Source organism: Jaculus jaculus, chromosome 2, assembly GCF_020740685.1.
Source record: "Jaculus jaculus isolate mJacJac1 chromosome 2, mJacJac1.mat.Y.cur, whole genome shotgun sequence".
NCBI classification, from domain to species: Eukaryota; Metazoa; Chordata; class Mammalia; order Rodentia; family Dipodidae; genus Jaculus; species Jaculus jaculus.
The window spans coordinates 8605130-8620124 of record NC_059103.1 but is presented as its reverse complement, the minus strand read 5'-3'; the positions used below and the strand labels follow the sequence as shown (position 1 = coordinate 8620124).

The window sequence follows — 14995 nt, the reverse complement described above, 5'->3', positions numbered from 1 at the left end:
GAACACATCACTACAAGCCCTTCTGGCTTTTAAAGTTTGTGTTGAGTAATCTGCTGTAATCCTGATAGGCTTGCCTTTGTAGGTAAATTGATTTTCTCTCGAACTGCTTTCAATATTTTTTCTTTGGTTTGTATGTTTGGTACTTTGATTATAATATGGTAAGGAGAGTTTCTTTCCAGGTTTTATCTGGCTGGTGTTCTAAAGGATTCCTGTATTTGCCTTAGCACCTCTTTCCCAATTTGGGGGAACTTTTCTTCAATGTTTTTGTTGAAAATGCCTACTATGCCTTTGGAGTGAAATTCTCCTTCTACTATGCCCTGAATTCTTATATTTTATCTTTTCACAGTGTCCCGAATATCTTGAAATTCCCATTCATACTTTTCTATTAGTTTGTCTTTCTCTTTGTTGTATTAGATTTTGACTGTATTAGATTTACCACCTGGTCTTCTAGTTTAGATATTCTGTTCTCTCCTTCATCCATTCTCCTGGTGAGATTTTCTACAGAGTTTTTTTTATTTCATTAACTGCGTTCTTCATTGCTAGTAATTCTGACTGGTTTTGCTTTATTATTTCTATTTCCTTATTTATGTCTTGTATTGACCTCTTTCATTCACTAAATTGGTTTCCTGTGCCTTCTTTGATTCCATTGATTTCCTCTTTCATTCCTTTGATTTCCTCTTTGACTTCTTTGAGCATATTTGTAATCATTCTTTTGAAATCTTTCCTCTAATTCATTCTCACTGGAGGTAATTTCTGATGCATTAATACTTTTTGGTGGATTTATATTGTCTTGATTTTTGGTGTTTCTTGTGTAACAATGTACATATTTTTGCATCTTGTTTTAATTTAATGATTGGATTTTCTAGTTAGCTGTAGTATTATTAGTTGTATCAATCAATCTGATGTTATATATCTTCAGGGTAGGAGCTTAGTGTGGTAGGTGTGGCTCTCAAGCTCTCAGAATATCTACTAAGTGACCCTAGATGTTGGGTTTGCCTGCTATGAGAGTATTCAAGTAGGCTGAGTGGAACAAAATACAGGCTGATTTTAAACTTTAATAAACAATGTACATAATTAAAATCAGCACAGAGTATTTATGCCAGAGTATGACCACCAGATCCTCTAACAAAGTCACTGCCTCTTAGGGTGTGTGTTGCCCCACACCCTTAATCCTGTCAACTAGGAGGTTAAGATTTCTGGTCTGTTGAGGGTTCCATGTCAGCTTGTAACCAAGTAAGACCCTTCCCTAATGTACAACAGAAGAGGAAACAAAACCACTATAAATCAAGAAGCAAAAAATAACAAGCTCAAATATAGCTTATTTAAGAATGGCAAACCTGACCATCCATCAGATTTAATATATAATTTATTCTGATTTGGAAGGTGCAATTAGCACTTCCGGTTCAGGCCTACATACCAGGCTTATTTGGCAGGTACAGACCTGGTGTAAACCAGTTACCTTTTAGGCTATGATTTTGGTCTTAGTTATGCTGCGCTTGGGTCCCTCTTTGCTGCACCGTGGGTCAAGTAGGCTGGCTGGGTCATTGGATCGCTGTTCTGGTCACTGGTGCTGGGTGCTGTGATCTCCCTTCCCCTTGTCTATGGTGCTGGCTGGCACTTGTTCTGGCAGTGGGGGAGGGGAGGCTGTGGATCATGGCTCTAGTTCTCCTGCTGGTCCACGTGATCCTCTACCTCGTGATCTGCTCCTCCATTGTTTGCTGCAGTTCAGTTCATGTTTCTTGAGTTTGTGAAGAGCTCCAGTGTCAGCTTCCACTCCTCTTTTTAAATTTTTTTTTAATTTTTTTAAATTAATTATTTATTTATTTGAGAGTGACAGACACAGAGAGAAAGACAGATAGAGGGAGAGAAGAGAATGGGCGCGCCAGGGCTTCCAGCCTCTGTAAACGAACTCCAGACACATGCGCCCCCTTGTGCATCTGGCTAACGTGGGACCTGGGGAACCGAGCCTCGAACCGGGGTCCTTAGGCTTCACAAGCAAGCGCTTAACCGCTAAGCCATCTCTCCAGCCCAGCTTCCACTTCTTTATGGGAGCAGTAGGTATCACTGCTTTCTGCTCAGTAGCTGCCACAGCTCAACACTTGGAGATCTCCTGAAGCATAGCTGCAGCTTCACCTGCTGGTCTTGCCCAGAGGCCCAGTTCTGTAACTTCTGAATAATGCAGTTAGCAGATGCCATCTTTAGTTTGTGCATTGAAGTGACTCCTCAGTTGTTTTTTTTAAAAAATTTTTTATTTATTTGACAGAGAAAGAGGGAGGGGGGAGAGAGGGAGAGGAAGAAAGAATGGGTAAGCCTGGGCCTCCAGCCACTGCAGATGAACTCCAGATGCATGTGTCCCCTTGTGCATCTATCTGGCTAGTGTGTGTCTTGGGGAATTGATCCTGATTTAAAAGCCATCCCTCCAGCCCATCAGGTCTTTTTAATGTTTATTAATTTCCAGTTCATTGATTTTTTGCTCTGATCTTAATTATTTCTTTACTACTTTGGACAATGTTTTGTTCTTCCTTATCCAGCACTTAAAGGTGCATCACTAAGCTATTTATTTGTGGTGTCTTTGATCTTATAATGTAGGCAGTAGTATAATAAATTTGTCTTGCAGGATTACCTTGATTATATCCTATAATTTTGGGCATTCTGTGTTCTTGTGTCCATTCAATTCTGATGTGGGGGTAATTAACCTTATTATTATTATTATCATTATTATTTTAGATTTTCAAGTTAGGGACTCATTCTAGCCCAGGCTGAACTTGAATTCACTATTTCATCTCAGGGTGGCCTCAAACTCACAGCCATCCTCCTACTTCTGCCTCCCAAGTGCTGAGATTAAAGGCCGCACCACCATGCCTGGCTCTTAGCCTCTTTTTTAATTGGATTTAAACCCCTTCCCTATCCATGAAAGAATGTGGATGAGCCAAACCTCGTGCAGGCCTTGTGCAGGTAACCATAGCAGCTGTGTCTTCATGTCACGTCACGTCCACGAGATAGCACTTCCGAGCCCTCCTCGCCATTTTCTGGCTCTTATGTTCTTTGTGCCCCTCCCCTCTTCTGTGACAGTCCTCAGGCTCAGGAGTGCATGATACGTCCTGTTTCGGACTGAACGCTGCATAGTTGCGTATTCTTAGCATTTGAAGCACGTATGAGACTCTGAACTGATGGCTGCCCACTGCAAAAGGAAGCATCTCAGAACAAGGCTGACAACAGCGTTAGTCTACAGGTGCCCGCATGAAACCTTAGGAGGCGGTTTGACAACATGTCCGTTTTGTAGAGCAATAGTAGTGAACTCCACCATGTGGCCTGGGACCTCACTAACCGTGGACTTTTGTCCAGGTTGATAGTAGCAGGCATGGAACAGGTATACAGCGCAATCAAAAAGTAAGGTAAATTACCCAGCATATGATTTCTTCCCATACACCCCATATCCAATGCAACTTTTACCTCCATACATTTTTGTGGGTTTGTCTTTGTACATGTTCTTGTGTGTGAGTGTGAATGAGCACGTGCCACAGCACACATGTGCATGTCAGAAGACAACTCCAAGTGTGAATCCTTGCCTTCCATTTTGCTCATAGCAGGGTCGGTCTTAGTTTATCACTGTATTTTCCAGGCCAGGTACTTCATGGTTTCTGGGAGATCCTGCTCTCTCTGCTTCCCAGGCAACCTGGTATTACAGACTCGTGCTCCAATGTCCAGCTTTTTATATGGGTTCTGGTGATCTGGGCTCAAGTACTCATGCTTGTGCAGTAAGGCCTTTATCCACTGGGCGATCTCCCCACTTCTGTGATACAGTTTTAAAAATATATTCTTGCCGGGCGTGGTGGCGCACGCCTTTAATCCCAGCACTCGGGAGGCAGAGGTAGGAGGATCGCCGTGAGTTCGAGGCCACCCTGAGACGAAAAACCAAATATATATATATATTTTTTTCCTCATTTGGGCCAGGTAGATGGCTTAGCCATTAAGGCATTTGCCTGCAAAGCCAAAGGACTTAGGTTTGATTCCCCAGGACCCATGTAAGCCAGATGCACACCCATTCTCTCTCTCTCTCTTTCTCTGCTTCTCTCTCTCCTCTCTCTCCAATAAATAAATAAATGCTTAAAAATATATTTTTTATTTACTTGCAAGGGAGAGAGAAAGAGAGAGAGAGAGAGAAATTAAGCAAGAGTGATCACACCAGGGCCTCTTGCTGCTGCTAATGAACTCCAGATGCACGTGCCGCTTTGTGCATCTGTCATCTATGTCCAGACTGTCTTTGAATGGCTCACTGGAAATGACAACTGAAGTCCCAACTGTCCCTCACAACTCAGCTCAACCCATCTGGATGCCAACTCTGCTAGGGACGATGGCACACGACTATTCCTTTAATAATCTGATGGTGTGGGGGACTGGAGAGAGGTTAAGGCACTTGCCTGCAAAGTTTAAGGACCCAGGTGCAATTTCACAGTACTAACATAAGGCCAGATAGATGCACAAGGTGGCACCTGTATCTGGAGTTTGCTTGCAGTGACTAGAAGCCATGGAATGTCCATGCTCTCTCTATCGGCCTCTTTCTCTCCATCCCTCCAACTCTCTCATAAGTAAATAATCTTGCAATGTGATAAGGGAAGACAAAAATAGACCCGTCATGGCTGCTGACAGTTGAGAAGGCAATAATGGGGGAGGCAGGTTCTGAAGAAGTCCTAGCTGTTTAAGGAAGGAGTTTTTCTTTCTTGGAAATGGTTGGTGAGAAAAGTCTAAAGAGTAGGTTTTGTGCTGAGCTGGGTTTTGAAGTATGACAAGTCACCTACCAGGGTGCCACATAGGCACTTTAGGCAGAGGACTCAGTGAGGTCGAAGCTCTATAGATGTAGCTTGCTGAAAATATTTTGCAATCAGGAGGGCCATAGACGTGGTGCGGTTACCAGCAGCATGATGCAATCAAGTCCCCTGGAGCGTCAATATCCATGCATTGCGTATTGCCTTCATAAGAGAGACGAACCAGACAAGGTCAGGATCAGCTTGAACCACTTGTAAAATGACAAGGTGAAGACCACAGCCGAGTTCCCGAGGTCCAGATGACACGGGGCTGTCCTTTGTCCTCGCTGCGCCCAAGGCCCCGCCTCCTCCAGGTAAATGCAGATAAATTCACTCCATATTGGCTTCCCTGAATCACAGCTGGACACAGAAGGTAAGCTTGCTGGGTACACCAGGCAAGCTTGCGAGGGCCTGAACCCTCGGCTACAAGGACAAAAAAAAAAAAAAAAAAAAAAAAGAAAATCAGAGCAGAGTAGAGTCTTGCAGAAGGAAAGCAATGATGGACCTGATGGAGACCTGGGTGATCCTGGCCACCAGCCTGGTGCTCCTCTACCTGTGAGTAACTGTCCAGGCCCCTCTCCTCTGTGCCTTTGGAATGTGGGTGATACACGGCCCCCCTCATTTCCCCTGTCCGTTTCGTCAACGAAGGCGCTCCTGCAATGGATGCTGAGGCATGGCTGGCAGACATGGGATCACGTCACTCACGGTAACTTCCAGCTGTGCGTGTGACGGCGCCGGCGGCAGGTTTCCCACGGCTGCCAGCAGCCGCCTCTGTCGCTCTCTTCTCTCTTCTTCCATTTGCCTGCCACGTTTGATGGGAAGGTTTACAGGATTCAGAACCCTAGTGGTGGGAGTGTGTGCAGTGGACATTAAGGATTATTTGCCTCTCCTCGGGAGCACCAGCATGGGGGGTTTGGGTAGAGAGATAGTTGATTTATATGGGGGTCTCCAAAAGCTGTTTGGATTTTTTTTTTCAGAAGCCAATGGAAGGCTTGAGCACCTCCCCCATTACTCAGGGAAGGAAGCCTTAAGATGGGGCGTATTCTATCGAATGCTTGCACAGCATTGTACCCATGTACAAACACAGTCCTGGTGACCTGACACTCAGCCTTTACTTTTCAGATATGGGACCTCTTCATACGGACTTTTCAAGAAGCTAGGAATCCCTGGCCCCAAGCCTCTACCTTTTGTTGGAACACATTTTGCCTACAGGGAGGTGAGTGTCACCTGGATTCCTCAGTTTGCTTCCTGTGATTATGAACACTGGGGCAGTTCCATCAGTACAAATGGTTCTTGGGAGGAAATGCTGATGTTTCCAGCTTTCAGAAATTGTGTGTGTGTGTGTGTGTGTGTGTGTGTGTGTGTGTGTTAAAGCCAGAGCACAGTCAGCTTATGCCTGGGGTCCCGTTGTCACATGTTCGGAGCAGGGGGTTCCTCAGGTCAGAGAGACAGATTTCCAGCACATCAGCACATGATGTTCAGAACTTCATTTGATGATTTTGGTTCTCAGTACAGATTCCAAAAGGTGCACTTATAACTTCACCAGTACTTGGAGTAATGAACGAAAGCGTTCTTGTGGCATGTTGGCAGCCTGTGTGCTCTGGATTCAAACTTTCGTATCAGAGCTCAGGAACAGCATTTCCTCTTCCTTCTGAATAGCTCTGATGCATGTTTATAGGGAACTCATGCATTTATTTTGGGGAATAGGCACATATTTGAATTGTCTTCAGAAGTATTAAATCCACTGTTATTATTTCCATGGCTCTAATGAATCCATTGCCAAATGTTTGAAGATTTGTGAAGTGGAAGAAGAAGATTCTTCTCTATTTTCCTTTGAAGTAGAACATTGAGTGTGAGAAGGAATGGAATATGTGAGATAGAATGATAGAATGATGTCCAACAGTCTCAGATATTTTGCCATGTTATGAGAATAATTTTTTATTATATATATTTTATTGACAGCTTCTATACTTACAGACAACAAGCCATGGTATTTCCCTCCCCTCCCCTCCCCCACTTTCCCCTTCATAACTCTGCTCTCCATCATATCCCCTCCCTCTCTCCATTAGTCTCTCTTTCAATTCGGTGTCATCATCTTTTTCTCCTATTATGAGGGTCTTGTATGGGTATTGCTAGGCACTGTGAGGTCTTGGATATCAAGGCCAAATTTTGGCTGGATAGTTGTATGTAAGGAGTGGTACCCTTCCTTTGGCTCTTATATTCTTTCTGCCACCTCTTCCTCAATGGACCCTGAGCCTTGGAGGGTGTGAGATGTTTCACTGCTGGACACTCCTCCATCCTTTCTTCTCAGCACTATGCTGCCTTTTGGGCCATCCCAGTGGTCATCACCATCTGAAAGGAGAAGCCTCTCTAACCAGAAGTGAGAGTAGCATTAATATATGAATATGAACATTAAGTGTAGTGATTTCAGGGCCATTTGGTGAGAGTAATATATGCATTTATCCAGACAAGAGCAGGCTTTATACCCCTAAAGCTCATGACCTCCCCTGCAATAGGCTTTTGTTTAGGTTTTCAGTACCAGGCATGTATTCCCTCCCATAGAGTGGGGCTTCAGACCCATTAGAGAGGAGTTGGTTTCCCCCAGAGCAGACATGCCACTATTGCACTCATTCAGACATTTGAGTTCAATTGCCAGCCCCTTATAAGCCAGTCACATTGGATCCTGCCTATAATCCCAGTTCTCGAAGCTCGAGGTAAGCCTCAGTACATAGTCAGTACAAGGACAACCCAGGTTACATAAACCCCTTTCTCAAAAAGAAAATCACAACTTCAATTTAACACTTGGAAGATTTATCTTAAAGTTTCAGAAGTGAAAACACTCCCAAAATTCAATGTCCTGTGTGCTAAATGAAGGGACATCGCTCATCTTTGCAAGCTGAGCAGGGCACTGTGAGCCAAGTCCACTGTGCCTTAGGTCTCTTCCTCACCTGATGTCATGAAAGAAAATTGCATAAATCTAATATACTATAGAGGGAGTGTGTTTAGTTAACTGACAAGACCATAGTTCTAGAGAAGCCATCAGGTAAGTGAAAAGGACGCTGCCTGGGGAGATAATAAATTGTGTGAGTTCCTGGCAGTCTCACTCCCTAGCCCTCCACTTTGCTCCCCATGAGCCTGTGGAGAGGATAACTCTGAGGGTTTCAGGATTCCAGGGGAAATCTCCTGAGATCCTAGTTTTAATAAATAGACAAGGATAATTTTTTTGGTGTGGACAATCCGTGGACTATTCAAGAATGCCTTTAAATTCCCCATTTAAAGTGTCTCCTGTATTTTCTTCTTTCCTTCAGACATCACTGAACAAGAACTTGCCCCCCAACTGCCAATGAGGGCCAGGAAGTCTGATTTCGTGGGATCTGAGTTGCTTATGTTGCAATTAGCGATGGGCCAGTGCATTTACAACAATAATGGACTTTGATTTTTTTTTTTCTTTTCTCAGGGTGTATTAAAATTTTACTTGGAGTGCTCTAAAAAGTATGGGAAAATTTGGGGGTGAGTATTCTGGAAATTTCCATTGAGTAGACTTATGGTGGGGGCATCCCATTGCATGTGGGCTAGGCAGCCCAAGGTTTTCCCCATGTATTTCTCTGTATTATTTGGAAGCTCCTCCTGTCTACAGTTGCATAGGTCCTTCATGGTTTGGAAGGGGGCGGAGCCAACAGCAGCAGGGGTTCCATCAGAGCTGCAGGGTGCTGGTGAGAGCCTGGGAAGAGCCTTGCAATCACCACTGCTGTGAGCCACAAGCAGGCGGAGGAGCCACTGCCTCTTCCCACCCCTGCGCCTCCTCTGTCAGTCCTCAGGAACCCCAGGAATGGACCCAGGCTCTGTGGGGCGGATGTGTCTCATAAAGACCACATGATCTAATGCCAAGATCCTGTTTAGCTGCACATCTAATGTCCTCAAAGCAACTGCTCCTTGCAAAGTCACCATTTGATAGCCCATTCTTAATTTTTCACTGATTTAACATCTTTTTAATAGTGCAGCATACAAACCCATGTGCTTGTGTGTTCTAGGCAAGTATTTTATCAACTAATCCACAACCCGGTCACGAGTATTATAATATTTTGAGCAGAGAGTTACATGGAATAGTGTGAGGACTTCCCTCGTAGAGTAAATTTCCCACATTAATTCTAACTCTGATGCCTTTGAAAAGCTATTTTGTAATTATGCATCTCTTCCCTGCTTGATCCATATTACCATTCACTTGATGACATCACCGGTGGCTTTTGATGTCAGAATCTCTCAATTGAACCAGGAGTTCATGTTGGCAGTCTGTTGTACAACTAAGGTGTGAGTTATGTGACATTAGCATCAAAGGCTGGATTCCTGGCCATGGTACCAGCTGAGCACTCTGGCTTGTCAGGTTTAATGAGCTCTGTTTTTTCCAATACAGGCTATATGAGGGCCGACAGCCCGTGTTGGCAATCACAGACCCAGACATGATCAAGACAGTGCTCGTGAAAAAATGTTATCATGTCTTCTCAAATAGGGTAGGAATTTGGTGTTTGAAAATATAAACCTTAATTTCTATTGATAAAGTGTTTGTTGTGCAGTAATTTCTGATTCACCCTGAGTTGCTAACAATGTACATGGAGCGCCTACAGGCTCCCTCACGCGGGCTTTCCTAATGCTAATGTCTCACCTAATTATAAATACAATATTTTCCTATTAACATGCTAAGAGGAAATGAGTAGGGATATAAACTTCAGACTATATTTACATTTCCTGAGGTTTTCAGTTCTGTTTTTGTTATTTTTTTAAAATTAGGTAGAAAATTTGTATGGACACATCATATGTTGGTACCATCATTTCCCTCCTCCCTGTCCCCACTCCACTGAAGTGTGCATGTAAGAAGAGAAGGAAAGATAGATACTTCCCTGGACTTTTTTTTCTGTTATTTTGAGAGACAGGTTTAAAAAAAATTAAAAATTAAAAATAAAAAGGTTCTCCTGGCTGGCCTGGGAGCTCACTATATGGACTAGGCTGACCTCAAACTTGTAACAATCTTCCTGCTTCTGCTTCCTGGGTGCTACAAATACTGGCGTGAGCCACCACTCAGGCTTCTGCTTGTGCTTTGTGAATTTCATCCCATTCATGTGTATTGCCTTTTTAAAGGAAATGTTACTATTATAAATATAAAAGCTTGAAAAGAGTAGGAAAACACACACTCGCACAAAAGGACTACAGAGCATACAACTTTCCATAAAGAATGGTGGCACAGAGCCGGGCGTGGTGGCGCACGCCTTTCATCCCAGCACTCGGGAGGCAGAGGTAGGAGGATCACCGTGAGTTCGAGGCCACCCTGAGACTCCATAGTGAATTCCAGGTCAGCCTGAGCTAGAGTGAGTCCCTACCTTGAAAAACAAAATAAACAAAAAAGAATGGTGGCACACACCTGTAGCATTGATAAAGATTAATAGCAAGATAGCTTTTTTACTCTCTCCTCTGGGAGGCAGTTAGCTAGGGACTATCCCATGGGAACATGGGCGCCACCTTGCCTCCCCTGGAAGGACTAGAACCCAGGTCTGATCCAGTCTCATCCACGATGGTTACAAGCAAGCACGTCTGTCTTCGTCTATAGCACAGCTGTGGGTGGGCCCTTCCTTTGTCAGCCCCTTGAGCTCACTGGTCAGGTCGCTCGCTTCCACACCTGTGTGTGATGCTACACACATCCTAATAGGATATTTGACCCACATAAATTGCCCTGACCCATGTGTGTAAGACTTCATGACATCTCTCCTCCTCCCCCAGCCCTCTCTCTGCGATTTGATAAGCTCTGGCTCTTTCCCTATGTGAGAGAATCTCCAAGGCCTCTTCTCCCAGCAATGCCGGGGAGGGGGAGAATTTCTTTTTTTTCCACGTGTATAAGCCCGTGGCTCAGAAATCTATTCCCTGGAGATCTCTCTATGCGAGGGACATTTTCTCCATCTTCCCCTCCCCCTTTGGAGCCTGGCTGGGAAGGATGAGAACTTCTTTTGGCTTGAACTTTTCGGTTTGCCTTCCCTCTGGATCCCAAAAATAAATCTCATAATTTAAATAAAATGTAAAAATTTTTCACTCTTGGGCTAGAGAGATGTCTTAGTTGTGAAGGCACTTGCCTACAAAGCCTAAGGACCTGTGTTCGACTCCCCAGATACCACGTAAGCCAGACGCACAAGGTGGCAAATGCGCGCAGGGCAGCACACGCGTCTGTGCCTGGAGATCAGGGCTCCACTACGGCAGCCGAGGCCTGGGTGCCACGCCTGCCTCCCTGCCGCCCCCCCACCCTCCCTGCCTGTCGGGATTGCCTCCAAAAAAAATTATTACTATTTTTTTTTACTGTTGTTGTAATGAGATTTTCTCATCGTAATGGAGCATTGGAAGATTTGAAATGAAAATAAAATATAGGGGCTGGAGATATGGCTTATCAGTTAAGGCACTTGCCTGAGAAGCCTGGAGACTCATGTTTGACTCCCCAGATGCCACATCAGCCAGACGCACAAGGTCACACATGTGCACAAGATGCAGCCCATGTTCAGACTGCCGTGGCCGGAGGCCCTGGCCTGCCAATTCTCCATCTCACTCTCTCTCTCTCTCATAAGAAATGAGATATAGAGGTGGAAGATGAGAGAAAGCTTCCATTAGTAAAAGGTGAAAGGATTTATTGGATCTGAAGAGAAACCAGAGTATGAAGGCGTCCATTAGTAAAATAGAATTATCTTTCATTTTTCCTGGGTCCCTGCTTGAAGAATTAATAAAATTAGTATTTCCATGTTATTGTATTATTCATCCTGAATAGTAAATTCCCAATTTATTTTTTACTTATTATTTTTTGCAAGGAGAGAGAGAGAGAGGCATCTGGATTCATGTGAGTCCTGAAAAATCAAACCCAGGACATCAGGCTTTGCAAGCAAGCATCTGTAACCACTGAGCAGTCTTTCCAGCTCCTATAGACCTACAATTCACAAAATCACAGACCAGTGCATTATACCATCAAATTCCTCATGTTGTGGATACATGTAAATAAAAAAGTGGCTGAGCTGGACGTGGTGGCACACGCCTTTAATCCCAGCACTCGGGAGGCAAAGGTAGGAGGATTGCCATGAGTTGGAGGCCACCCTGAGATTACATAGTGAGTTCCAGGTCAGCCTGGGCTAGAGTGAGATCCTACCTTGAAAAAACAAAAACAAAACAAAACAAAAAGTGGTGGAAGCAAAACTTTGCCAAAACACCTTGCTATCTGTCCTCATCCTTTTTTTTTTTTTTTTTTTTTTTGGTCAAAACTTGGTGGGTTATATAGATGGTGTTCCTGACTATTCCCTTGGAAAAGAAAGGTCCCTGCGTACAAGACGGAATTTCATTGAAATGAAGACTAGAAGTGAAGGCTTATAGTACACTAGGTGGTTGGGTCAAGGCATCTTTAATAAGTGTTTATTGAGCATCTCGCATGAAGCCCCACACCTAGCACCAAGCCAGAAAGTACTTGTTACCGAAGCGGTGTCTGTTTTCACGTGTTCTGCAACTGTGGGGCTCTCCGGACTTATACAGGCCCCTTCTGTTTTTCTTTGGACTGTAGCCTGTTACGGAACTTATACTTTTGAAAAGGGCCATCAGCAGATCTGAGGATGAAGAATGGAAGAGAAAACGGAAATTGCTGTCTCCACACTTTGCCAGCGGAAGATTGAAGGACGTGAGAAATAAAAGGGCATTTATTTATTTATTTATTTTGAGAGAGAGAGAATTGGCTCACCAGGGTCTCAGCCACAGAAATAGAATTTTTGTTACTTGTGCTGCCTAGTGGGCATATGCGACCTTGTGCTTGCCTCACCTTTGTATGTCTGGCTTATGTGGGATCTGGAGAGAGATAGAATATGGATCCTTGGGCTTCCCAGGCAAGTGCCTTAACTGCTAAGCCATCTCTCCAGCCCTACTTAATTTAATTTTTTAAAAAAATATTTATTAACTTATTTATTTGAGAAAGAGAGAGATTGAATGGGTGCACTCTTGCCACTGCAAGCAAACTTCAGATGCCTGAGCCACTTCGTGCATCTGGCTTTACATGGGTCCTGGGGGGAACTGAACCTGGGAGGTCAGCCTCACAAGCAAGCGCCTTAACCACTGAGCCACCTCTAAAGCCCATAAAAGGGCTTTTTAAGCTTAAACGTAAAGAGCGCATGCAGGGACACGTAAAAGCTGGTTTCACACGCTCTAAGAGGTCCTCCTCTGAGTTTGCGTTCTTAAGAATGCTCTTGGTCTCCATGGTCTCAGAGGAGCAGGTGTGAAATTCTCCGGGCGATGCCACTGTCCCTTCCTCGTTGGGCAGCCTTGCTCTGAGTCTCCCAATGCTCTGCAGACAGTGCTCTGTTCCCTGCTTAGATGTTCCCGGTCATTCAGTGGAATGGAGACACGCTGGTGAGAAACTTGAGGCGGGAGGCGGAGAAAGACAAGCCCATCAGCATGAAAGGGTGAGGACTGGAGCAGCTGCTGGGGTTCTGAGCGCTGTCCGCAGACACCCCAGTTTCCTGCCAAGGAGCTGAATTCAGTGCCGAGTCTCGCCAGAGAGCAGGAAATGAAGGTCTGAGCCACAGACACCTTAGAAGGGGAAGCTCCCAGGAAAAGAGAAGGTGTGGGAGACACAGTGGCCCTTCTTCCCTCAGGGAGACTGAGCTCCCTGCGGCCGGGGGCAGTAAGGGTCTGTCAGCTGTGAGGAGGACAGGCGACTTCCTGAATGATCCGAACAGGGTGTCTCTTTTGTTATATAAATTGCTGAATCAAAGTGAGCTCCAGATAGATATTCTATAATGGATCAAGGCCCAGACCATATCCTCGGCCTTGACACCTCAGGGAGACTACATCTGTATACCCTTGTCTTGCTGAACCCCACCTGCACCCCACGACACAATGGAGTTTACCTGATTGTGGGGCTCTGTCTGTCTGTAATTGGGGGTCACGGAACCCTGTGGGGAGTCTAGCTCACCTTCATTTCTCCATCACACACAGAGCAGTGAACGTCCCATGTTGAGTGTGGCAGGTGCTTGGCCTCGCTGGGTAGCGTAGCAGGAAGTTCTGACAGGGTGTGGCTGTCCGTCCTGCCCTGACCTCCGAAGTGCCTCTCTCATCATGATGCAAATGCAGCAGAATGACTAGGCAGTGGTGCGCATATTAGATCTCCATGTCTCATGGCTCTCTCTACCCAGGATCATGGGAGCCTATGTCATGGACATTAGCGCCAGCACGCTGTTTGGAGTGAAAGTCGATTCCCTCAACAACCCACAGGATCCCTTTGTAAAAAGTGCATGGAAGTTTGTAAATTTTGAGTATTCGAAACCATGGTTACTATCTGTAGGTACGTAAGCTATATCTTCTCTTTTGTTCCTTTCTCACATTCCCTTCAAAATAACATCTCCAATGGCCAGTTTAATGTGCGAAAATTAGCGTTGTTTTCCACAGTCATATGCACTTATCACCACTGTTGAGTGCAGAACATTTTTTTACATATTTTATTTATTTATTTGACAGAGAAAAAGGGAAAGAGAGAAAGAATGGGCATGCCAGGGCCTCACGCCACTGCAAACGAATTCCAGACGCGTGCACCCCCTTCCGCAACCGGCTAACATGGGTCCTGCGGAATTGAACCTGGGTCCTTTGGCTTTGCAGGCAAATGTCTTAACCTCTAAGCCATCCCTCAAGCCCATACTGTAGAACATTTTTATTGAGAATATTGATATGTGGACATATTGCACATTGATCATATTCCCATCAGGTTATGCTTTTAGTTCCCACTCCCCTGTCCCCTCCCCCGAGGGCTGTCCTCAGTGGGGTTATCAGTGTTCACTGTGGGGTCGTAATACACCACCCAGGTTGTTTGTGGGGGAGAAGGGAGAAACAATGCCTCGAAGTACACCTTCCCACCATGTGGCTTTGACACTCTTCCCTCCCCCTCCTCCACAATGCTCCCCGAGTCTTGGAGGGCGTGTTATAAGTTCCCCTTGGTGGTGAGCTCTCAGCAGCTCCTGATTGTCTGCACCGATAAGTGTTGTGTCTCTAACTGTGTACCGCCATCTCGCTGGGGGAGGTTCTCAGACTTGCAGTGGAAGGATAACTCATATTCAATCTACCACTTCCTCTGGAATGTCTCCTGGGCCCTAACAGATGTGAGAGGTGACCTGACCATTTAGTCCCCTAAGAACCTT

The 14995-nt window shown here is 45.0% G+C and overlaps 1 protein-coding gene across 1 annotated transcript in view; it reads left to right on the top strand.

Annotated features, from left to right (window-relative positions):
• The first annotated feature begins 5304 nt into the window (after positions 1 to 5304).
• LOC101614707 (cytochrome P450 3A21-like) overlaps positions 5305 to 14995 on the top strand; it is a 29160-nt gene continuing 19469 nt past the window's right edge. The window contains exons 1-7 of the mRNA XM_045142672.1: positions 5305 to 5360; positions 5928 to 6021; positions 8263 to 8315; positions 9217 to 9313; positions 12379 to 12492; positions 13179 to 13267; positions 14000 to 14148. Of these exons, the coding sequence (XP_044998607.1) occupies positions 5305 to 5360; positions 5928 to 6021; positions 8263 to 8315; positions 9217 to 9313; positions 12379 to 12492; positions 13179 to 13267; positions 14000 to 14148 (652 nt within the window). The remainder of the gene's footprint in view (positions 5361 to 5927; positions 6022 to 8262; positions 8316 to 9216; positions 9314 to 12378; positions 12493 to 13178; positions 13268 to 13999; positions 14149 to 14995) is intronic.